Genomic DNA, 26,001 nt, shown 5'->3' with positions numbered 1-26,001 from the left:
GCTGCTGCCAACCCTCAGACAGGTTTCTGCCTCCCTGGGGCCTGGGCAGCCCAGTCCCAGGAAGGCAGAACAAAGGATTTCCTCTGAGAAATCTTGGAAATAGGTGGTAAGGGCCTGAGAGGAGTAGCCTCTCCTGGCCTCTGGAAACACTTTGAAGGGCACAGATGGTGCCCTCCTTGCATAAGCCAGTCTACACCGGTTCAGGGATCCCCTCAGCCCTGCTCTGGTGCGAAACTGGACAAAGGAAAGGGGAGTGACCACTCACCTGACCAGCACCTCCCAAGGGGAGGTGCCCAGACCTCCTCCAGTGTGTCCCAGACCTCTGCCATCTTGGATGCAGAGGTGTGAGGGCACAATGGACAGCTCTGAGTGGCCAGTGCCAGCAGGTGACGTCAGAAACCCCTCCTGATAGGTGCTTACCTTTCTCTGTAGCCAATCCTCCTCTGAGGGCTATTTAGGTTCTCTCCTGTAGGTTTCTTGTCAGATAACGAATGCAAGATCTCACCAGAGTTCCTCTGCACTTCCCTCTTCAACTTCTGCCAAGGATCGACCGCTGACTGCTCCAGGACGCCTGCAAAACCACAACAAAGTAACAAGAAGACTACCAGCAACATTGTGGCGCCTCATCCTGCCGGCTTTCTCGACTGTTTCCTGGTGGTGCCTGCTCTGGGGGCTGTCTGCCTTCACCCTGCACTGGAAGCCAAGAAATCTTCAGTGGGTCGACGGAATCTTCCCCCTGCCAATGCAGGCACCAAACTTCTGCATCATCTGTCCTCTGGGTCCCCTCTCATCTTGACGAGCATGGTCCCTGGAACACAGGAGCTGGATCCAAGTGTCCCCGACAGTCCAGTGGCCCTTCTGTCCAAATTTGGTGGAGGTAAGTCCTTGCCTTCCCACGCCAGACAGTGATCCTGTGTACTGCGTGAACTGCAGCTGCTAGGGCTTCTGTGCACTTTTGCAAGACTTCCTCTGTGTACAGCCTAGCCCAGGTCCACAGCGCTCCGTCCTGCATTGCCCAACTCGCTGAGTTGGACTCTGACTTTGTGGGACTCCCTTTTGTTGTGCTGAGACGACCGCCATGCTCAGATCTTCTGAACACCTGTTCGGGGGCTTCTGCGTGTGCTGCCTGCTTCTGCGTGGGCTCTCTCTGTTGCTGAGAGCACCCTCTGTCTCCTCCTCCAAGGGGCGACCTACTGGTCCTTCCTAGGCCCTGGCAGCACCCAAAACCCTTAACAGCAACTCTTGCAGCTAGCAAGGCTTGTTTGCGGTCTTTCTGCGTGGAAACAACTCAGCATAATCCAGCACACCGTGGGACATCTTCTAACCAAAGGAGAAGTTCCTGGCACCTTCCGTTGTTGCAGACTCTTCGGCTTCTTCCACCCGGAGGCAGCCCTTGTGCACCTTCATCTGGGGTTTAGTGGGCTCCTGCCCCCCCCCGGACACTTGCGTGACTCTTGGACTTGGTCCCCTTCCTTTGCAGGTCCTCAGGTCCAGGAATCCGTCTTCAGTTCTTTGCAGTCAGTTGTTGTCTTTGCAAAATCCCCTATCTCAACTTTACTGTCTTTCTGGGGTAGTAGGGTAACTTTACTCCTACTTTTCAGGGTCTTGGGGTGGGGTATCTTTGACACCCTTAGTGTTTTCTTACACTCCCAGCGACCCTCTACACTCTACACTAGGCCTGGGGTCCATTCGTGTTTCGCATTCCATTTTTGGAGTATATGGTTTGCGTTGCCCCTAGGCCTATTGTCTCCTATTGCATTCTATTGTGTTCTACAGTGTTTGCACTACTTTTCTAACTGTTTACTTACCTTATTTTGGGTTGTGTGTATATTTGGTGTATATTACTTACCCCCTAAGGGAGTATATCCTCTGAGATACTTTTGGCATATTGTCACTAAAATAAAGTACCTTTATTTTTAGCAACTCGGAGTATTGTGTTTTCTTGTGATGTAATGCTAAGTGATATAAGCGGTATAGTAGGAGCTTTGCATGTCTCCTAGTTCAGCCTAAACTGCTCTGCTATAGCGACCTCTATCAGCCTAAGCTGCTAGAACACTACTAATCTACTAATAAGGAATAACTGGACCTGGCACAAGGTGTAAGTACCACAAGGTACCCACTATAAGCCAAGCCAGCCTCCTATAGAGAGGAATCATTTTGTCAAAACAGAAGCCATTTTGAAAAGGTGGATTACCTCGATATAAGCAACAAATTCTGGATAATAAGCAAATTCTTAAACTAAACATGATAAAACTATTTAAGTGCTGTGATATTTTTAAGAAAAATCATTTTTAAATGTAGTAAATGAAAGCTACACAAAGGAAACGTTTTTTTTTTTTTTTCTTTTTTTTTTTAGAGGTAACACCTGACAAATATTATCCAGTATACTTTTCTTGTTGAGTGATGCCACTACTATAGTCATGCTCCTGCTTTGTTCACAAGATTGGACTGGTCAGTTTATTTTTATTGCTTGCATTCCCTCCCTTGAAGAGTCTATATGCCACTGTGGTCCTTCTTCAATGCCACTGGTTGTATGTGTTGCTGTACTCCTTATTCTGTGTCCCTAACTTATGTGCCACTGTGGTCTTTCTTAATAATAGTACTTTTGGAGAAACAATCTATCACAGTTCACCACTTTAAGTTCTGCCTCATTTATTAAATATTTATTTAAATTATAGCACTATTACTTTGCAGCACCATTGTATTAAGTGTCATTTGCTCTTTCTTGTAAACGTGGACACTAGTAACAGTCTGGAACTCCAGGGTCATGCAGCTTGCTATCAAGACAAATGTTAGCATTATCAAATCCAAAAGTCTGACTTTAATGTGCTAATGTATGCATGTAGTAAATGTGCATGTCTGTATTTGCATGTTTGAGCACATTAAATGCAAACATTTTCTTTTTGCATATGCTTGTTGTGTTTTGTGTTTCTGACACTTCCCCACTGGCTGTCGGTGACTAGCAGAGCAGGCCACCAGAAATGCTTTTTTTAATGTGATGATACCTCACCTTGTGCATGTTCACAAAGTATAAGACTGGATCTAGAAGCTTTTTCCATAGCACCTCTGCGCTGAAAGGTGGCGCCATGTGGCTACGCACTGACACCGTTTAGCTCCAGAAGTGGCGTGCAAGCCTATAGAGGTGCCACTCCCGCATGATGACATTGGTTCCTTTCTTTCCAAGCCTTCAGGCACAGATCCGGAGCTTCTATCACAAACTGCTTTTTTGATTTTTAATCTTCAACACTTCTATAGCACGCAAAGGATTTCACCCTCTAAGACAACAGGTTTTATACCCTGTAAGGACTGTCGCAAGCAGACATCCATGACAGACCCCCATCAAGTTTGCCTTTGGGGTCTAGGGTTGGGCCACGACTTCAAGACCTGCAAAGACTGCACAGCAATCAACCTCAAGGCCATCAGTGAAGGCGAGGCAAGACTTTATGCCCTCAAACACAAGAAAACTCACCATTAGGACCGCACAAAGTCCTGCTCCAAGTCTAAAGTTCAATTCTGATCCCATTCCAGGATTTCAGCGGAGCCGCTCTAGAGGCACGCGTCGTCGCACTCCAAGTCCTCCAGTAAGCACAAAAAACACATAAGAAGCCGAATCAGAGTTCTGCTCCTTCAGCCGTTCCCACTCACCTGATGAAGTATGTGGACGGCATCGACAATCCTGTTCCTAAAGTCGGCTGACTTTGGAGCCGATTCTGCAGCTGTTTCTGCCACAACCTGATTTTCTGGCCACAACTTGTCAAACTGAAGAATTCTACGCAGTTGTGGTCCGGCTCCTCAGTTGTCTACTAACTCTCTCTGGTGTGCCTTTGGGTCCCAATGAGCTAAGAAGCCTTCCACCTGGATTATTGCTGATGGGTTCACCCTCAGCGCCAGGGGGTCCCCTCTTAGCCACTTCGGCCCTTTGCTCCAGTCCTGATGCCGCTCACGGTGCCCACAACCATGCAAGGCCCTGGTACATCAAACGGGTGGCATGATTGTCCTCTCCGATGCTGACTTGATGCCGGTATGACTTTGACCAATCTCCCATCAAATCGACAGAAGTTTCTGCACTCACTTTGCACTCGCTTTACTACAAGACAGGTGACATTTTTACAATGCCTTTTTGGGACAGACTTTGATAACGATTATGACCAGGATACACATCTTGCTCTGCCCTATGCTGATGATAATGGGTATGAGGACTTGCAAGCGACTAGTAGGCTAGATACTTCCCCTGAGAAAAGCTCTTTTTTTCTCCTCCTGGCCCAGCAAAGGAAGATTCTGCCTCTTCCATAATGGTTACACGTAGGGAGGCTGAAGTTCTGGACCTCCACTTCCCCACTATGGAAATAAAAACAAAATGTCTTGACCCAAGTTGTTCACCCTTGATAGACTGTGTTTGGGCATCTCCTTTCCAATGAAAGCTTGACAGATACCCTTCTAGGGGCCTGGGCTAAGCCTTATTCGGTGCCAGCATCCTGCCTTTTTGTCACAGCTCTTCTCTCCAAAGAGGCTTGTGGTGCAAGCTTCTACTAGCCGGACCAACCCCAACAATTCCTTATTGCTGCACCTGAGTGTGAATCAAAAAGACTGGAGACTTTTGGAAAACAATTATTCTCCTCGGTCAGTTTGCTCCTGCACTCAAGCAATGTCTCCTATATTCCACTACACTCATGCCCTTTGGGACTCTGCAACACAAGTCCTTCCCAGTTTTCCAGAAAACCCTTGCCCAGTACTTTCACAGGTGATTCAGGATGATTGTGATGCTGCCATGTTCACAATTTGTTGTGGCTTGGACACCACCGCCTCAGTTGGGTACCAGTGTTGCCATTCATCATGGGTGTGATTAACTGGGTTCTTAGGCCATGTCCAGTTCTCTCTGATGCACATGTCGTACGATGGGACTCACTTGTTTGGGAACAAGGCTGATTCACCCCTTGAAGATTTCAAGGAGAGAAGGGCTACCGCTTTCACTCTAGACCTCCATACTCAGCCTAATCAAGAACAATTCCAGCATTCCTTTTGTAGCTTTGGATGAGGAATTTCTACTGCCACTCTGACCCACCTTAGCATTGAACCCAGCAGTTTCTAAGGAGAGGCTGCGGTGCCCACTCCCCCCAAAACCAAGGTCAGCACCCTGCTGAGTCCACCACCCTCCCACCCTAGCCCCACCAGTCAAACCTCTTTAGTGTACCCTTACAGGGTCAGAGGCAGCTGATGAGAGGCAGAATCCACAAATTGTATCCAGGTTGGCAAGCGATCATGTCGGACAGGTGGGTTCTGCAGACTGTCCGGAGAGGTCATGTCTCACCCTTCCTTTCGTCCCTGCCGCTGCTTCCACTGTCAACTCAAGGATTAACAGAGGGACATCAGGAAGTGCAAGCCCTTTTGGCCGAGTGAACTGCTGAGAGGGTGTGAGCTCTAGAAGGAGGTCACAGTTGCTATTCCTGCTATTTTCTGGTGCCTAAGAAGGATGGAGATCCTCTCCTTACTCAGGATCTGCACCTTCTCGATGGCTTCGTTCGGAAGAAGTTCAAAATGCTTGTCCTGGATCAGATCTTGTCTGCCAGGCTAATTAGCAACCTTCTGGAGCTGAGGGCCATCCACTTGGCATTGAAAGCCTCCTGCCGTCTATCAAGGGAAGGCTGGTGCAGGTCTTCACAGGCAACACTACTGCCATGTGGTACTGCAACAAACAGGAAGGGATGTGGTTATTGACCATATGCCAGGAGGCTTTACACCTCTAGAAATGGCTGGACCTCCAAGAGATTTTAATGCTGGTCAACCACCTGGCGGGTTTATTGAATGCCAGGGTGGACAAGCTCAGCCAGCCATCGGCGCTTAGCAGATCACAAGTGGCAATTACTCCCAGAACAGGCACATGGTCTCACAAATGGGGAGAACCTTGGCTCGATCAGTTTGCCACCGCCAACAACAAGCAATGTAAGCACTTCCGCAGGTTGGAGTTTCCAAGATGTCTCCAACTCGGAGATGCGTTCCACCATGAGTACGCCTTTCTGCTGATACCAGTCCAGCAAGAGTTCTCAAGAAGATCAGGATGGACCAGTCCCAAATCATCTTAGGGCTCAGGACTGGGCACAGAGCGTATGGTGTCCAGAACTCCTCGACTTGAGTACCTGTTCTCTGATCAGGTTGCCCCTACAAGAGGATCTGCTGCCACAGCAGAAACGTCAGGTTCTCGTCCCCGGCCTGCACAATCTCCACCTTCGTGCATAGAGATTGGATGGCGCCAGGTGAATGCCTTTGATCTTCCCAGTAATTGTCAACTTGGCAGCCAGGCATCCCTCGACAAAGACTGTATATGCGTGCCGCTCAGACAAGTTTGAGTTTTTGGTGCAGCGCATGCCAAATTGTCCCCATCCAGGCCCAATTGTCCAAAGCCCAGTTGTTTACTATCTCTCGCCTGGCAAGGTCTCACTTTGGGAACTGTTTAAGATTATTTTTCAACCCATTCAGCCTTCCTGCGACTGCCTGATCAGCCTTCGATGTTTAAATCACCCGTTGTGATGAGATTTTTTAAATGACTACAGAATATGTTTCCCACCCCCTTCTGCTTTTGTGATGCCCTTAGTGGGACCTCAATCTCGTCCTTACTTGTTTAATGTATGCTCCATGCATGCCACTGTACACGTATCCCTTTCAGGTCCTCACCATGAAAATGGTGTTACTAATTCCGATCATCTCCACATGGTGCATTAGTGCGCTTCAGACTCTGTGTTCATCCATCATAAGGCTAGTTCTGGTTACTCAGGCATCCTTTCTACCAAATGTTGTGATGCTGTTTCAAGTTGGTCAAACCATCACCCTGCGGGCATTCCATGCTCTGCCTCACCTCTTTAAGGAGGAGGAGAGACTTAATCGCTTGGACCCCAACAGAGCACTCACCATATACATTGATCGTACCAAAGACCACCAAGTGGAAGTTAAACTTTCTATGGGGTTTGTCAGAGCAAAAGAAGTCAAGGCTGTGCAGAAGCATAACAGACTGTGCTCTGTCTTAAAATCTGCTATGCAGTAGCAAAAAGACAGCCTCTAGAAGGTCTGAAGGCCCATTTCCCAAGGCCCAAAGCTGCTACCAAAGTGTTTATACAGGAAGTTCCTATCTCATCTGCCAGGGGGGTACGTGAGTGTCCCTCCAAATACTATTGCCTGGACAGCCAAGTCCACCGATTTATTTTCTAGCTCGGCCCTGCAGGACATTCTGGCTTGAGTCCATTCACAGCTCACCTCCCCTTAGGAACTGCTTTGATATCTACTCCTAAGGGGAGAAATTTGCAGCTAGAAGTCTCTATCAGAAAAACAAGTTGCTTACCTTCAGTAACACTCTTTCAGGTAGAGTCTCTATAAAGCAGCAGATTTCTCACTGACCCTCCCATCCTACCTGATCTGTGATTAGAGACTACCCATTAATAAGATCCCAAGTCTAGAAATCTGCACCCTGGTTTATCAATTTGCTTTTGGGGGTCCAGTTCTGGGGCACAGGCAGTCTTGAAAGAAACTGTCAGCATGGAGGTGCGGAGCCTACAGAGGCCCTGTACGTCACATCCAGAATGGAAGTGCGTCAGTGTTGGGCCGCATGCTTCACCTTACGGCGTGCAAAGGTACTATGGGGAAAATTTCTGGATTCATTCTGACACTTGGAGAATATTCAAGAGGTGAGGAAACGGCCACTAGGACAGTCTCTAATAGACAGTGTTACCAAAGGTAACTTGTTAATCAAAACCATAACATTGATCAACATTATGATGTTAATGATTATGGTTTGTGGATTTTTCTTTTTCAAGGCTTCATCTATTAGCAATCCAATCTGCCACATTACCTATAAAGATGCTGAACAGTAAGGGCACCCCAACCAAGGACAGTGTCACACTGCTCTTCATGGGGGGTGTAATGATTTCACTGGTGATGACATATTTATATCTGAGGTTTTTGCAAAAAACATATTACCTTTCTCACAAATGCTTTCCGGTGCTCATTCAATTCACCAATTAAAGCACGAGTGAATTCACCATATTCAACATTATCACAGTTCTTCTCCAAAACGAGCCACAAGGCATCAAAAATCTAGGATTAATTAAAATAAAACTGATTACTTTACAATTCACAAAATTACAAGTACACTTTATATTCCACTTCACAGCAATGTAAGTAATTGATAAGGATCAGTAAGTCTAGGACATTGGTTGTCTTTCTATATTAACTGTATCTGCTAGGTTATTACAAACGCATGCTTTCCTGCTGACGATACAGAATTAAGTATGTTTTTATCACAAACACTGAAGATGATAAGTGAGATATATCAAAATATTTTTATTAGCAGCAGTACTAATATTGGTGTGATTTGTGTATTCGTGCAGCACTGTACTGAGTAAGCATTGCTACCATTAAGATAGTGACTGTTTAAATTTGGCTTGCTATTCCTTTGTGTTTTCTCAAGTCACAATGGTGAATACAAACTAACCCCATCCATAGCCCTGGATGAACCCATCAACATTGTGGGATATGGGCAGATTCCACATACGAAAGTGTTGCTTAATATACTACCCAATTGTTTGCCTTTTTTTTTTTTTTTTTTACTGAATAGTTAACGTGCTTTTATTTTAATGGCTATGCTGGACTACATACATTATCACTGGCCATAGTGCCACCTGGACTTTTTTATTCTATGTGCTCACCTAATGTCACCCTTATTTCACAATTTTCCTGGGATATGTTTCTAAACATCTGTGTTTGTAGAATACGAAATAGACTTTCTAAGTAAACAGCCTATCTTTTACGCTCACATGCCTTTGGTTCTTATCTATAGCATATTACTAGATACATTAACAGAAATACTTGATGCTAGTGAAATGCTTCCTTGGGAACAACTGGCTTACATGAAATATATCCAGGTCCCACATATATTACTGGGAACCTACGTCGGATACTATTACGAGTTATTTTTCAGCACATGCACGGTGGTGAACTAATGGCGGTTCGCACCGCCAAGAGTAGCCAACACCCCACTGGACAGTTTGAATACCCCACACCTGAAACCCATACACACACCACACACACACCTGTTCACGGCACCATTTAACACCCGCCCACACCAACAATCCTGTGCAAATAAAACAACCAGCCAGAGAGACACAAACCACGAAGCACACCCCATACACCTGCACGTTGCACACTTTGCGCACACCACCACCACAAAGCACCAGCACCCACATCCAAAAACCAGCACACCACCAATCACCTCGCACTGTACCCTACCCCCAACATGGCACGCCAGGAGCACCCACGGCTCACAGACAATGAGTTGCGGGTCATGGTGGACGAGATCGTCAGAGTTGAGCCACAACTGATGGGAGCCCAGGTTTATCAAACATCACTGGCAAGGAAAATGGTGTTATTGCAGAGGGTAGTTGACAGGGTCAATTCAGTCGGCAACTATCCAAGCACAAGGGCGATATCAGGAAGAGATGGAACGACCTCAGGGGGAAAGTCCGTTCCATGGTGTCCAGGCACAGGATCGCCCTGAACTACACTTCCAGTGGACCCCCACCTCCACCCCTTGAATTAACATCCTGGGAGGAGAAGATCTTGGACATCATGCATCCAGAGGGACTTACTGGAATTGACGGAGGGCTCGACACTGGTAAGGCAACAATACCCCCTTCCCAGGAAACAACCACTTCTAACCAGCATGTCTAGCCACCACTCGCCTATCCACCCCATCCAACACTACTGCAACCCCCAATCACCCTACACCCCTCCCCTGCATGCCACACCACCCGTTTCCCACCATACCCACCCCCCCAATGCACGGATAACAATCACAATGTGAAGAACCATGACTCCCACAATGCATCACACCCCACACAGCTAAAATTCACTGTACCACTTCACAATGGGACACCTGGATGGAAAACCATATCACAGCCCACACCTGCTGTTTGCTATGACAGCCTCCCAACACATGGCAATGACAGCAATGCCATCCACTATCCACAACCCACCATGGCACATACAAACCATGGCACAGTCCCCATAAAAAAAATCAATGTCTGTAGTACTGCAGCTGTCATTGCCATCACTGGGAAGCAAGTGAAGCCACTGCCTGCACCACACTATGAAAATGACAACTATACATCCACATACAAACCCTTCCTCTTTCCAACCTCAGGTAACCCTGCCACTGCCACCCAGCAGCAGATGTCAGGGTCAGACAACTGTTCCCGGGATGTCTGAATGGGGATGAGTTGCCTGGGCCATCTGGGGCTACTGGTCAGTTCACTCCCAGCAGCCCCCACCCTGGCCACACCGGACTCCCCATCCCATGTGGCTACAACACCTCAGCCAGCCCCTCCTCCCCAAACCTGTACCTCAGGGACCTATCAATAAGAAGTGTGCCCCACCGTACAGATGCCAGAGTCAAGGGCACACACCCTCGACAATGAAGGGCCTGGTGCCACTGGGAGTAGGCACACTGTGCAAGGGGCACAGGCACAGGTGGCTAGTGGCAGTGGGGGTGGGCGGGGAAATCAGTGGCTACAGCGTCGCTGAGCGAGTGCTGCCTTGGAAACTCGCACACAAAACAGCAGACATTGCACGTTCTCTACTGAGGCGAACAGATCTAACCAAGGCTCTTCCCACTGCTGAAAGAGACCTTGTGCCACCTCTGGATGGAGACGCCATTCCTGATTGACTACGCATCGGACGGCTGAGTTCGTCTGCTCTGATGTTCAGAGAGCCCGCCAGATGTTGAACCACCAGGGAAATGCCCTGGCGCTCCAGGCATGTCCGAAGAGCCTCTAGATAAAGGGTCCACGACCCCACTCCACCATGCTTGTTGCTGTACCACAAGGAGGTGGTGTTGTCGGTGAACACCTGCACCACTTTCCCTTTGAGAGAGGGAAGGAATGCTTTCAATGCAAGTTGGATCGCCCGGAGCTCCTAGAGGTTGATGTGGAGCCCGGACTCCGCCGGAGACCAGATGCCTCTGATCTCTGCCTCTCCCATGTGGCCACCCCATTGCCGGAGTGATGCATCTGTCACTACTGTGACATCTGTTTGGGAAAGGGATCTGTCATTGACCCAATCTGGATTCAACAACCACCACTTCAGGCCTTTCAAAGTTCCCTTCAAAATCTGAACCATGTTGGAGAGATTCCCCTGATGCTGCGCCCACTGGAACTTTAGGTCCCACTGCAGAGCCTGCATACGTTGGACCAGCATGATGCAGGAGGCCTTGAGGCCCAGCAGCCTCAGAGTCATTCTCACCAAAATCCAGGAAAGAGGCTGAAACATCGGTATCATAGCCTGAATATCCTGGATTCGATTTTTGGGAGGATAAGCCCGAAACTGCACAGTGTCCAGAACAGCTCAGCTGAAAGGGAGCATCTGAGATGGAGTCAGGTGTGACTTCGCACGTTGATAGTGATTCCCAGTGAATGCAGGAGGTTCGCCGTAGTCTAGAGGCGGGAGACAACTTTCTAGGGTGTGTCCACCTTCAACAGCCAGTCCTCCAGGTAGGCGAAGACTGGAACCCCTAACCTGCGCAGATAAGCTGCAACCACTACCATCACTTTTGTGAACACCCGAGGAGCACTGGTTAGGCCAAAGGGTAGCACGGTGAACTGAAAGTGCTTGTGACCTACCACGAATTCTAGGTAACGTCTGTATGGCGGCAGGGCAGGAATATGGAAATAGGCATCCTGCAAGTCCAACCCAATCATCCAGGGTCCAGGGCAGAAAGCACCTGAGCCAGGGTTAACATTTTGAACTTCTCCTTCTTGAGGAAGAAATTAGGGAACGGAGGTCTAGGATAGGGCGAAGACCCTTGTCCTTTTTGGGCACCAGAAAGTAGCGGGAATAGCAAACACGACCTACTTCTGGCACAGGGACCCACTTCTATGGCTCCCTTGTCAAGAGAGCTTTGACTTCCTCACAGAGAAGTGCCAAATGATCCTCTGACGGGTGAAAGAATGATGGTGGCATGGCTGGAGGAGAAGTGTCGAAGAGGAGGGAGTAGCCCCTTCGGACGATCTGTAAAACCCACCTTTCTGTGGTAATGGATTCCCAGTGGGGCAGATGATGGCAAATTCTGCCACCAACTAGTCCCGGATGTCCCAACGGACTAGGAAGGTTTTGGGGCAGAGGAGGGGTTGGGGGTAGACTGGGCGGCCTACCGTCTCCCTGATCCACGAGCTCGGTGGATCCCGCATCCGCACAGGGGCTGTACAGCATGCGCGGGTCGGTGACCTGGTGGGAACGGACTCGGTTGAGTGCCCCTTCCATAGCCACACAAGGTGCAAGAGGCGAGAAGCAGCTGCGAGGCCAAGGGACCGGGCAGTAGCCCGGGAATCCTTAAAGCAAACGAGCACCGAGTCTGCCTTGTCTCCGAAGAGAGGAGTGCCATCAAAGGGCATGTCCATCAAAAAATGCTGGACATCCCCTGAAAAGCCAGACGGCCTCAACCAGGCATGGCGTCTCAGTGCCACCGTTGATGCAACCAATCTGCCTAGTCAGTCGTATCCAGTCCACAACAGATCATGAATTTGGCTCCGTCTCTCCCATTGGTCACGGCTTGGGAGAGAACGTTTCGGGCCTCTTCTGGAACTTGAGGCAGCACTTGCACAACCGTATCCCAGGGAGTATGGGAAGAGAGGCCCAAAAGGCGTGCGGTGTTCACGGACCACAGCGCTAGACTGGCAGAAGAAAACATCTTCTTCCCTAAATTGTCCAGTCTTTTTGATTCCCTGTCCAGGGGCGTGGTGGAGAATGCTCCAGAGGATGATGAAGCCTAGATGACAAGGCTCTCAGGCGTAGGGCGTTGGGTAAGGAAATTTGGATCATTCGGTGCAGGCCGATGCGGCGGGCAATCAACCTATTCACAGGAGCCCCTGTGCTGGATTTGGATCAGCTCCCCAGTAGGACGTCCTTAAGTGCATCACTGAAGGGAAAAAGGAGTCCCGAGTTGGAGGCCCAAGGCTGAAGCACTTCACTCAGGAGGTTAGGTCTGACCTCCACAGAAGGAAGGTTGAGGTTCAAAACCTCAGCCACCCTTCTCACCATCATAGAATAAGACGCTCCCTCCTCCGTAGCCACGGTATGGGGAGAAAACATGCCAGTGTCAGGGGAGGTGTCCAACCCACTGGCATCACCCAAATCCTGTACCCAATCAAGTTCAGACTCAAGCTGGTCTTCTAAAGGTCCAGCAACACCTCCGGACTATTCTCGTATCCATACCCATAGCAATAGGGTTCAGGATCAACCCTAGGCACACCAGAGCCCATGGAAAACAGAATTAGCGTTGAGGGATGTCGTTCCGGCTCATCAGGAATGAGTATACGGTTGATGTGGATTGTGGGCCCAATCAGCGCCAGGAGCATCGACGTCTAACCCGACGCTGGGGAAGGTCACGTTGGCATGTCTGGACGGATCCAGAGGCTGATCCTGAGGTGCCCTCCGGAGTCGAGACTGAAGTTGGTGACTTTGAACCCAAGGAGGCCCTCACCAACTTCCCTGGGCCCAAAGTCACCGAGGGTGGGTCAGGCTGCCTAAATATGAGGTGCATGGCCTCACAGAACTCCTGAAGTTGGGAAGGGGTAGGCCTAGCTCCCAGAAAATCAGGGAGACGCGGAGCGGATCCAGACTGAGGACAGAGGCCTAGAGCATCAACGCATGTCTGAAGTGGCGTCGTGCGAGTGACGGGGCAAAGTCGAAGAACGTTTTGCCTTCTTTGACTTCTTCTTCTTACCCGAATGTCCAGATGACTTGGCCAAAGAAGAATGGTGGCGAGTCCTCGACCGGTCTCCTGACCTTCCTCTCGAACTGGACTGGCAACGACATGGAGTCGAGTGTCGGCCTACCATGAGCTTCGGGGACCGCTCCCTCAAAGCTTTTGGGTTCATGGCCCGACACTCGGAGCACGACTTCGGGTCGTGGTCGCGCTCCAAACACCAGAGACGCACAAGGTGCGGATCCGTCACCAACATCATGCAGTGACAGGAGTCGCAAAGCTTTAATCTGGTCATACGGGACATCCCTCAACGCAAACCAAAACTTGTCAAAAAACAAATTCAACAAAATGTTGCAGTTAGTCAAGAAATGACTGGGGTAGCTCTTCTTCAGATTTGCGCGTAGGCTGGCGCGGAAAGAAAAGAACTGATGTCAGCGCGCCGGGGTTGTGCCTATATACAACTGCGACGTCATCACGGTGACCACGATGCCAACGACACCCGCAGAGTCGACTGACACCACCTAATGGCAGGCAGGGGTACTGCTCGAAGAAAAATTCTCCAGATCCAGTCTGACGCCTGTGGAAATATAAAGGTAAAGAATCTGCAACTAGAAGTCTCTATCAGATATCACAGCTTACTCTTTATATGCTAGACTGGGACTGTTTCAATGAACATATTGAAAACTTAGGGCCTTGTGTTACCGCTAAGACGGGTAGGGTAATGGATCAGATAAGACTGCCAAATCGACAGTTTCCGACCACTGTATTTAGATGTTATAGTTCTCAAGCAGGTGACTGGCGACGGACTTCTGATGGAAGGAAACAGTGGTGGTAGCCAATGCACTTTGTATAATGGCAAGGGCTATGGAATAGAGGTAAGTGACATACACACACCATGAGGGTCATTCTGACCCGGGCGGGCGGCGGTCGCTGCCCGTCTGGCGGGAACCGCCAAATGGCGGCCCCGCGGTCAAAAGACCGCGGGGGCCATTCTGACTTTCCCACTGGGCCGGCGGGCGCCCGCCAAGGGAGCGCCCGCCGGCCCAGCAGAAAAGGGCCTGCAACACAGAAGCCGGCTCCGAATGGAGCTGGCGGTGTTGCCGGTGTGCGACGGGTGCAGTAGCACCCGTCGCGATTTTCACTGTCTGCCATGCAGACAGTGAAAATTATGCTGGGGCCCAGAAAGGGGGGCCCTGCAATGCCCATGCCAGTGGCATGGGCAGTGCAGGGGCCCCACGAAACCCGTTCCCCCCATCCTGTTCCTGGCGGTAAAAACCGCCAGAAACAGGCTGGCGGGAAGGGGGTCGGAATCCCCATGTCATGGAGGTTCAGCCCAGCCAGGGGAAATCCGGCGGGAAACCGCCGGATCCCCTTTTCTGACCGCGGCTTTACCGCCGCGGTCAGAATGGGCAATGAAGCACCGCCAGCCTGTTGGCGGTGTTTCCGTTGCCCGCGGCCCTGGCGGTCTTGGACCGCTAGGGTCAGAATGAGGGCCTATTTCTTAGCCATATGTGTCCCCTTGCTCTACACACTACACAATACACCACATACCCACCATCGTCCGTTACAATTCTAAAACAACACAGCACTTACATGCCAAAAACACACACTGACATACATCCGTGGCACAACAAACACACACACCATTGACACTGCACCCACACATGACAACCACAACAACCAACACAACTACACACAGCTAAACAGATGCAATTACACACAAGTACAACTACACATCACGACAACAGCTGCCACACAACAACACTCACCTAAATGTGTCACACGGCAACACAACAAACACAACCTAAGTCTCACATGAAAGTGAGACACATACAGACAACCATATCACCCATTCCAGCTCCCTCCACCTCAACCAGCCAATCCATACACATACATATTCTGGTTCAAATACACAACAGATAGCACAAACCTACCAGTACAGGTCCCCTTGCAATGCGCACACATGGACACCGTTGTCAAATGTGAATATACCCTCATTGTGGTGGCAGCATTCATTTGGTAATGAATGATGACACAACAATGATGTGTGTATGTGTGTGATATGCGGGTTATGCCATTGTGTCCCCAGCCATGTGTGACACAACTGTATCCCCAACATATGCATGTCACAGTGAGATTTAACAAAATTACTGTGACATGTATATACCGGCAGTGGTTCCGAACTTCTGTGCAGTGCCCACCCTACCTTTGAGTCCGGCAAAGGAAGGGAGGGTCCTGTTTTCTCTGTGGTATGGTGGCAGCAGTGATGGCAAGTGTTGTCCAGTGGAAGACGGAGGTGGAATGGGGAAAAAGATGAGTTTTCACCCCTTTCCCCCGCAAACAGCAAACTCAGAAGTGGAGGTCGAACCGCCACTTTTTGCTTGGCTGTAAGGCACATCCAAATCTGCACAGCGGGAGCGGTGGCTGGGATGCCGCCTGCAGCCACTTTTCCCTATCCCACCATAGTCACAGGCAGTGTTTCTTGGCATAGGCGGTTGGAATGTGGGATTTCGTCTAGGGGACCCCAACATCTAAATACAGCGGGTAGACCATCACAGCGGACAGGTTTTCAGTCAAAAACTCAATGGTGGGACAGTTACTGCCAACATCTATATCAGGCCCTTGCTTTGCATCTTTTGTCTTTCATTGGCATGCATGAGTAAAGGTACGAAAGGGATATGATCTATTTCCACAGCTTCCCTGCGGCGTCGGAGGGTCATGTTCAGGTTGCCATAATCACTTTTTACCAGGGGGTTTGGAGGTTTGGGTGAGGCACTGAACTAGCGAGTAGTTAGGCTGGAATTTACTGACTATGTCTCCCACGCTTTGCCGTTCTGCCATCCTATTACCAAAGCAGGAACTGTATAACACCACCACTCTGTTTCACTGTTACAAACAAGGTAGATCTAAATCGACTTTAAGACAGAGGGAAGATGGTTAGTAAAGCACCAATTTAAATATGCCTAATGGGTCTTGCAGCGGGCAGCAGTGTTACAAGCCAAAAGCTGACCTTGAGATAAGCAGAAGGCCTTGGGACGCTGCAGCAACTCACCACAAAACTCAAACAGAGCACAGCATAAGGCAAGTTAATGCTGTAACAAGCAGGGGGACCAGGAGAACCAAAAACGCAATAAACATAATACATATGAGGGTAAGAAATAACAAGTGATAACCAATGCATGAGTGAAAAGACAATGCAGCTAGGCAGCACATTGCCAGACTAAGCTTAATAACCCAAATGGGTCTAAACAGTACTCTAGCTCTCTCTTCATCCTAACCCTCAGCCCAAAAGTGAGTAATGTGCTTTTGATAATGCTGTGCACCTTACTTTTGTATCATGAGATAAAGATAGCAACACAGGATAGCTTCTCCATTTTTACTCTATTAGAGACCCGGGTGTTGAAACTCAGAAGAGATGCAAACTGTCTCATTGACCTAAGGCCTTCCTCTTTTGTCAGTGGTTTGTATAAACTGCGTCAGGGCTGAAATATTATGAAACCTTTTGTGCTAGATTCAAGATAACCACAGGCAGAGTGAGATTAACTGGACACAATGAAGTCAGCAGAGGATAGATAATGCTGCATTTTGCATCAAGAGGTAGCTGTTGTCTTGAGGTTAAGGGTTTCAACTCTATCTTTGAAATGTGCACCATACACCATGCAGATGATTGGCCACGTGTTCTTTCCAATCACTGTCAGGCAGAAATTCATCATTACAAAAGTCTCTGCTAACTGGAGAGAAGGGGAAGGACTTTGATCGGGTTTTGGTAACACTTGAGGACTGGCTTTTCTTGGAGTATAGGGATATCATACATTTATTGACAGAGTGGTAGGTTTATGGCACATTAAGCTAGTTATTCGTAGACCTGAAGTGTCTGTTACTGGTGGAATGGGACAGTTTCCGTTTAAAGGCAACAAGACTTTCCTGTTTCACTTAGGAGATGAACTGATTGGAGGGAAGAAATTATTTGCATTATGCCCACAGCTATGGGATCCTGCCATTGTTTTCAACTTTCTGGATAGTTCTGCATCTTTACAAGTGCGGTCTTGATACCTGTGATCCCTCTGGAAGTGCTTATGGACAAAACCAAGAGACTGACAGCTGGTCACAGCTGACACTGGAGTAAAGATCATATACATCTACTCTTTCCTCTTAGGGTGAGGAGACCACAAACCTTCTCTGGAAGACTTATTTCAGCCCTGTATCTTGGTTGCATATGTTCCCCATGATTGTTGGTTGTAAGCTTAGCTTATATGCTAAGTACAAGGTTAGTGAATGTGGTATGAATGGTGTCCTCTCGAAAAGTAGTATGAAGCACAAAATGCAAGTTCCTTGAACTGGCTATGGTTACCCTAGCTTCACTGTGTTTGCAGCTGCCTCTGTGGCTGCAACTCAGACACCATAGTAGGAGCAGTCACAAAGGTTCATTTTCATATGGCTAGTTCCTGTCTGTAGTGGCACAGGAAGATATACAAAAAAACTTGAAGTCCTGGGCTGCAGCCTAGAATAATTAACAAAGACCGAGAATAATTAATTCATTCCATCCATCACTACTTTGTTTTTAATCAGTCCGAGACTGACTCTGTGCAAAGAACATATCTTGGGCCATCCCACTCTCTTTTTTTAAACTGGTTTTTATTGGCAAGTTGGCTGTGCCTTGTGACTAACAAGTTACTTGCCTTAAGTAATGCTATTTCTAGTGTTATCATTACTGCAGATCCCTCACCTTTTGAATTCTCCAAGGCACCAGACTGATTTCCAGCACTGCTCATGCACGCTTATAGGTGGCACCGTCGGACGTCCTTTTGGCTTTGTTCCGCCTCCAGAAGTGATGGTGCTGAGCCATGTATAAGCAGGCACCCATATGTAATGACATCAATTCACAACAAAGCATTTTTATCCCTTAGTTGTGGAGCATCAGAAATGGACTGAGAACAGTGACAATGTGCAGAATCTAACAGGGAACATTATTAGCCCATAGTAGTGCACCCCACAGAACGAGTAGGAGAGTAGACAATAAGGAATTTAAGATTCGATACCACCAGACATAACATTACTAAAGGTAAGTAATGTGTTTGTCTGGTGGACACTTCTAACCAACAATTCCTTACACACTGAATAACTACCAATGCATTTATCCCTAAAAGGTGGAGGGTATCGGAACACAACTTCACAACAGGAAATCGTACAGGACCAAGCCCTATGGACATTGCAGTCAAGACAGTAGTGCCAGGGGAAGGTGGAAGATGCCCAGCACAGAAACACTATTAGCCAAGACTACATTGGCAGCCTTAGCACTTGTAGAATGAGGCCTAATGGCCCTTGGATGGCTCCTTCTAAGCAAAGGCAAAGCACACTTTATGCAGAGAACAACACATTTGGTTAAGATCAGTTTCTTGTCTGTCTTTTCCTTCTTTATACTACAGAAACCCACAAAACGTTGGCGAGCCGCTCTGTGCTCTGTAGTCAATTCATTATAAATACTAAGGACTCTTTTAGGGTTCAACCAGTGCAGCCTCTTCTTCTTAACGGGATGTGGCAGAGAGAAGGAAGTAGGGAGGAGCATGTACTGCCAGAAAAGAAAAAAAAGACACCAATTTCTGTAGGAATGATGCCTGAGGCCAAAGCACCAGCATGTACATAACGAAGGTGGTGCATGCGGTTACACTGACACCACCCACAGTTCACTAACAATGCGTGCAGATGTAATTGTAATGAGAGACAGTTTTTAAGGGTCAGTGCCTTAAAAGACTGCTGTGCATAAGCTTGAAACTAATGCACATTAACAAAGAAAAATCCAAATTAAGGTCCCACTGCAGCATGCCAAAAGGTGCAGAAGGAAGCTTGTGTATGTCCTTTCAAGATAACAAACCACACTGGTTATGTGTATTTGGATGGCTGATTGGGCAACCTTATAAAAGCTGAAAGGGCCAACAAATAAACTTTATTGAGGCCCACAGCAAAGCCTTTCCAGTCCAAAGACAGGACAAACAGAGGAACATCAGAGAGATACACCAGAAGCATTTTAAACCTGACGGTCCCTGCACCGGGTAACACACTTTGTCTAGCAGCCCAAATAAACTGACTGTGGATGGGTGTCGAGTAAAAATCATATCCACATCTCCATTGTCAGATCATTTCCACTCACCTGGTTCCATTCAATATCCATGCATGAATTTGCATGTTGTAGAGGTTTGGGTATAGAACTCTGCCCTATTGTTTGAAGAGCAGGTCCTCCCCAAGAGGCAGATGGAGCAGTGGACAGCCACTCAGATTCAGCAGGTTGGAGTACCAGACCCTCCAAGCTAGGTCCTGGGCCATCAGCATGAGCTGAACTGGTCCCCCTGATCCTTTCAGAATGCGAGGAACCTGCACTAGGGGTGGAAATGCATACAGGCTACAATAGTCTGACTGTAGGCGCAACACATCCATCAGAGAACCGTGAAGTGGAAACTCTAGTGCACAAAAAGCTTGACAATGGAAGTTCTGGAGGTAGAAAAATTATCTAACCAAGTCACAGCGGTGAGACCTGTCAGCCTTAGGGTGGTCATTTACACGTTTGGTGTCTCTGCAATCACAATGTAAATTCCTAACTAATGGTGAAGTCAGATTTTAAATTGATGTTCTGAAAATGACACTTTTAGAAAGTTGGCATTTTCCTGCCTTAGCCATTTGGTGCCTGCAGCCTGTCTCTGGCTATCTGACCAGTTGCAGTTGGCAGATGGGCTGTGTGTGAACTGATGGGACATCCTGGGCAGGATGGGAGGGGGAAGCTTGACAGAGCCTTATTTACACCTGGTTAGGCTGTGCCCTGTTCACAATACAAAGGGCTGCATACCCCCTGTAGTTAGTCTGGAGCCAGGGCAAGACCATTGGTGCATTTCAAAGGCATACCTATGAGGCCACCCCCACTTCAAAAACACCACTGGTCATGATGACTAGACCTCAGACACCACAACTTCGGTACACTTCTGGACCTGTGGATACTCTGCCAGAAGAACGGACTGTTTTGCTGCTGAAGGACAGCCACTGTGCTGAACTGCATTCTTCTGGACTCCTGCTTTTATGTGCTAACCTGTGCCCTCTTCCCTGGGTGAGAAGAATTGGACCTGCATCTCCTGAACCCAGAACTCAGAATGACTCCAAGGGCTAGTTACCTGGCCTCCTGATCTGAAGCCTCAGGGACATAGAAGACTTCCAACCACCCTGCTTCTGCACCTGGAATCTGGGATCTGTGAGTCTACCCAGTCAAGTGGTGCCACCCCACCCCTGGACTCTTGGAATTGGGTCAAAGGTGCTTGTCAACAGAACCAGCACATCCTCAGCTTAGCGGCGCCTCCTCAAACAGAACCAACGCATCACTACTGCTGCATGGACTAAACTCATCACACTGCATCCCACATCTTCGTTTCAACATGTTGCCTGTGGAATCGCTACGGTGCAACACTTCTACAGAACAGCTCCTCGCATCTCTCGGCAATGGTAGTCCCGAAACTGACTCTGAAAGCTCCCCATCGCAGCTTCACCGCTTATCAGAACCGATGCATCGCCTCGACCACACAAAGCATCCTCAAGACAAGACCTGTTGACAGGATCCTTGATGCCTTTGCAACAGGATCTCGTACCGCAGCCTCGCCGCAATCTCATAACTGACGCATTGCCTCAGCTGCTCAATGCATCTTAGACTCGGATCTAAGCAACGCTCCGCAACCCCAATTAAAGGCACTTTGTTCAGCAGGCCTGAGTCCCTGTAGCCTGCCAGCACTCCATCTTGGTCGGCCTGAACTTTTGACTTTGTACCGGTTCAACGTGACCAGATGAACAAGTTACTTACCTTCAATAACGCATTAGTCGGAAGAGAGTATATCTAGCTGCAGATACCTTACCTTTGAATTTCCCAGGCATCAGACTAGATCTGGAAACTTTTGGTTGAGCAGTATCCCTTCATGCCGTTGGGAGGCTTCGTTCGGTTCTGCGCAGTGTCGTTGTTGTGGTAGGAAGAGACATCGCAGTCACCTACATAAGTGCACCCGGGGCACGTGGATGTCAATTACTTTTCACAACTTTCCACACCAGAAATGCAGAGCCTCGAAGTGAACTAACAAATGTGTGGCCAAACCAGGGCCCTGAAAAGGGAGCAACCCAAGCCCTAGAAATCTGTTCGCAGAGCGGGGAGGCATGGGTGGGTGTAAGAAATCTTCTGTTAGATATAATCTCTATCGGATAATGCATTACCAAAGGTAAGTAACTTGTTCATCTGATAGAGACTTCTAGCTACAGATTCCTTAGCTTTGAACAGATACCCAAGCCCTATCCTCCTGGTGGTGGACTGCAGCCAAATTTTCTATACTAGAAAGTCCTGCAGGACTGAACGGGTGCAATGCCTATACCTGCGGACCTGACTATGCAGGCAGTAGTGTTTGGCAAACGTGTGCAGAGATGCCCATAAATCTGCCCAGCACAGTTCCGTGACTGGAACTCCATGAGATAATGCTCTGGTCCCAGCTTTCCCGCAGGTGGAATAGGCCCCTAAGCCCTCAGGTGGTGGAATAGGCACCTAAGCCCTCAGGGGGCTGCTTTTTTAGCCAGGGCAGAGCAAGTCTTGATACAGAGAACGACCTAGCATGAAATTGTTTGCATCAGTACTGCCCAACCTTTTTTCACTCCAACATACCGTACAAAGAGTTGGTCAGCCACCCGGAACTCTCTTGTGCAGTCAAGGTAGAAGGACAACACTCTTTTTGGGTCCAAGCGTTTTAGTCGCTATAGGAAAGTACCCTCTTTTTGGCATGGTTACCCCCACTTTTTACCTGCTATCAGTATGCTTTGACTGTTTTCACTGGGATCCTGCTAAGCACGACACCATTGATTGTGCTCTCTCCTTCTAAATCTGGCTGTCTAAGACTTTGCATACCCCACAATTGGCATACTGGTGCCTCCATATAAGTCCTTAGTATATGGTACTTAGGTACCCAGGCCATTGGGCCACCAGGGGTTCCCCATGGGCTGCAGCATACATTATTAGCCTCCCGAGCCACTGGTATGCTTTGAACGGCACATTTGGTGCCCTCTGTGCATAAACCAGTCCACACCGGTTCAGGGCCCCCCCCTGTCCCTGCTCTGGCACTGAACTGGATAATGGAAAGGGGAGAGACCACTCTCCTGTCCATCACCACCTCAGGGGTCATGCTCAGACCTCTTCCAGAGGGTACCTGGGTTCTGCCATCTTGTTTCCAAGGTTGGCAGGGAACTCTGGGAGCATCTGAGTGGCCAGGCCAGGTAGGTGACGTCACTGCCCCCTCCTGATAGGTGCTTACCTGGCTAGGTGACCAATCCCCCTTTAAGGGCTATTTAGGGTCTCTCTCTTGAGGGTGGGTCCTCAGATTCGGCTTGAAAGTCTCCAGCAGGATTCCTCTGCAACCTCCACTTCGACTTCTGGCTACTGGAACTGTGACTGGACCCCGCAGGAACCGACTACACTGCAATCAATGAAGAAGATTCTTCTGCAACATTGTTTCCATAACTCCTGCCAGCTTTGCAACATGTCCCGGCCATGCATCCTCAGAATACAGCAACTCTTCAGCCTGCACAAGAAGACAGAATCTCCCTTGGAGGGAAGAAGTCACTCCCCTGCATCCGCAGGCACCTGCTGCAAAGACTGTGTGGATCTCTCCTCATCATGAGCATCATGGATCTTGCATCACGGGTCTGGAGTAGTCCACTTGGTCCTCTCTGCCAGCTGTCCAACTTTGGTGGAGGTAAGCCTTTGCCTTCCCACGCAGGGCAGTACCCCCGTGCACCGCATCTCTTGCAGCTGCCAAGGCTTGTTTGCATCTCCTTTAAAAGATCTTCAGGCGACGTGCAGCTCTAGTCCCCAGCACTCCTTCCTGTAACGCTCTGCCCTCTGCCTGGTTCTCCTGCAGTGTGGGATCCCTTTCTGTAGTGCTGCGTGGGCCCCTTCTGCAACTTTTGTGTCCCCGTCCTGTGGGTCACCTGTCGGTGCTGCCTCTGCTCCTGTGGAACTTCTGCGATGTGGAGGGTCCCCTGTGACTCCCCCTCCTGGGTTGAGACCTCCTGGGCCTTGATGGTCCCTGGCAGCACCACTTTTCCACTAACCTCGAGTGTGCCTTTGCCAAGGCTTGTTGGTGGAATTCCTGCACCGACACCTGTCTGCAATCTTCATTCCAACGTGGGACATCTTCTGCATCGATCAGGAACTCTTCTCCGGCTCCAGGGCTGCAGTACTGACCTGTTCTTCCTCACAGTTGACCAACTCCTGCAAGTACAGCTGGGTGGGTAGTAGCTCCTCCTCCTCCTGGACTCCACTGTGACTCTTGGACTTGGTCCCTTCTCTCCACAGGTCTTCCTTCTTCAGGAATCCACCACTGGTTTCTTGCTGTCTTGTCTGGGTGTCTTCTTTTCCTCCTTTTGGGTGGTTTGGGGAAAATCCAGTGATTTACTCTTGCTTTCCTGGTCATTGGGGGAATGGAGTTACTTACCTCTGTGGTTTTCTAGTACTCCCAGCTCCCCTCTACACATTCCTCTACCTAGGTGGGGGTCCTGTGTTCGCATTTAATTCTTTTTGTATATGGTTTGGGCTTCCCTTAGGGTCACTATTGGTTATTGCTATTTGCACTGTTTTCTAACCTTTGCTATTCCTATTTTGTTTACTAGTGTATATATTTAGTGTATTACTTGCATCCTATTGGAGGATTGCCCTTCTAGTATTTTGTTGTATTGTGTTCCAAAAATAAAGCACCTTTATTTTTGTACAACAGAGTGTTTTCTTCAAGTGTGTAAGTGCTGTGTGACTACAGTGGTATTGCATGAGCTTTGCATGTCTCTTAGATAAGCCTTGGCTGCTCATCCACAGCTACCTATAGATAGCTTGTCTTCTAGACACTGCCTACACTTCACTAAGAGGGGATACCTGGACCTGGTATAAGGTTTAAGTACCTTCAGTATCCACCACGCATCAGGCCAGCTTCCTGTAGGTGGGTAGTGGTTACTCAATCGCGAACTGGACGTGGTCCCCTTCCTTTGCAAGACCTCTTCTGACAGAATCCACCTTTGGGTTATTCCAGTCTTGTTTGGGTCTGGCACAATCCTTTTCCAAAGTCCTCCTGTTGGTCTCTGGGAAAACCAGGTATTTACCTCTGCTCTCCTGGTCGCTGGGGGTCACTCTGGTACTCACCTCTTGGGGTTCCTAGTTCCTCCAGCTCCCCTCTACTGATTCCACTTCCTTGGGTGGGGTGTTGCCTTTCACATTTCACTTTTTTAGGATATGATTTGGCCCTCCCCTAGGGCCCTCACTATTTGCTATTGCTTTTACCAATGCCTATTGCTTTCTATGCTATTGACTGATTGCTAATGTGTATATAATAGTGTGTTTACTTACCTCCAGTTGAGGGATGGCCTATTCAGTATTACAGTATTTGTGTTACTATAATAAAGTACTTTTTTTTGTAACACAATGTGGTTCTTTCATGTGTTTAAGTGTTGTGTGACTATAGTGGTATTGCATAAACTTTGTATGTCTCCAAGACAAGTCTTTCCCTGCTCATCCACAGCTACCTCTAGAAAGCCCTGGCGTCTTAGACACTGCCTACACTTCACTAATAGGGGATACCTGGACTAAGGTTATAACACCATAGGTGTTCACCACACAGCAGGACAGCTTCCTACACCACCAAACTCAAATCCAGGGCACTGCACAGCGCACTAGCCCTGCCTGGGTACCTGAACACAGGCGCAGTCCCCAGAGTCCCAAACCAGCCATTGCGGGGGTAGGGCAGGAGATTCCCAGACTACCAGCAGGTCAGTCCCCCCTCCCGTTAGCCCACGGCCCACACGAATAACACACCCGCACAGGGGTCAATCCAGTCCCAGAATCCCAAATCTTGGGTTCCCCCCATTATTTTGGTGCCAGGGAAATCATCACAGGGTGAGGAGCTTACTGGTGCACTTGCCCTCCCCCCCAAAGACGCTGGCTGAGATCTGCAATGGCCTCTAAAATTGTCTAGCTAAAAAGTTCCTGATCCCTGGAAGACAAGTGAACCAACTCCATACTGGTTAACTGGAGTAAATTGTGCTGCACATGCTGCACAGTGCCCATTGAGGAACCCTAGACTGACCACGGAATTATCTTGGACCAGAAGATAGCCATTGACGGTAAACGTTTCCTTACTTTCCAAAGAGTTGAGAATAAAGCTTTCCTCATCCCCTCCTCCCCAGTGGGACCACATCATTGCCCCCGC

At 48.7% G+C, this 26,001-nt stretch overlaps 1 protein-coding gene across 4 annotated transcripts in view; it reads right to left on the bottom strand.

Annotated features, from left to right (window-relative positions):
- The window catches only part of CAPS2 (calcyphosine 2), a 925,516-nt gene that overhangs the window by 165,866 nt on the left and 733,649 nt on the right, over window positions 1-26,001 (bottom strand). For all 4 annotated transcript variants that reach the window (XM_069229548.1, XM_069229545.1, XM_069229547.1 and 1 more), the window contains one exon: window positions 7,966-8,082. In XM_069229548.1, coding sequence (XP_069085649.1) covers window positions 7,966-8,082 — 117 coding nt within the window. The remainder of the gene's footprint in view (window positions 1-7,965; window positions 8,083-26,001) is intronic.

Source organism: Pleurodeles waltl, chromosome 4_1 (genome assembly GCF_031143425.1).
Source record: "Pleurodeles waltl isolate 20211129_DDA chromosome 4_1, aPleWal1.hap1.20221129, whole genome shotgun sequence".
In the NCBI taxonomy this organism is placed as follows: Eukaryota; Metazoa; Chordata; class Amphibia; order Caudata; family Salamandridae; genus Pleurodeles; species Pleurodeles waltl.
This window is presented reverse-complemented; position numbering and strand designations above follow the sequence as displayed.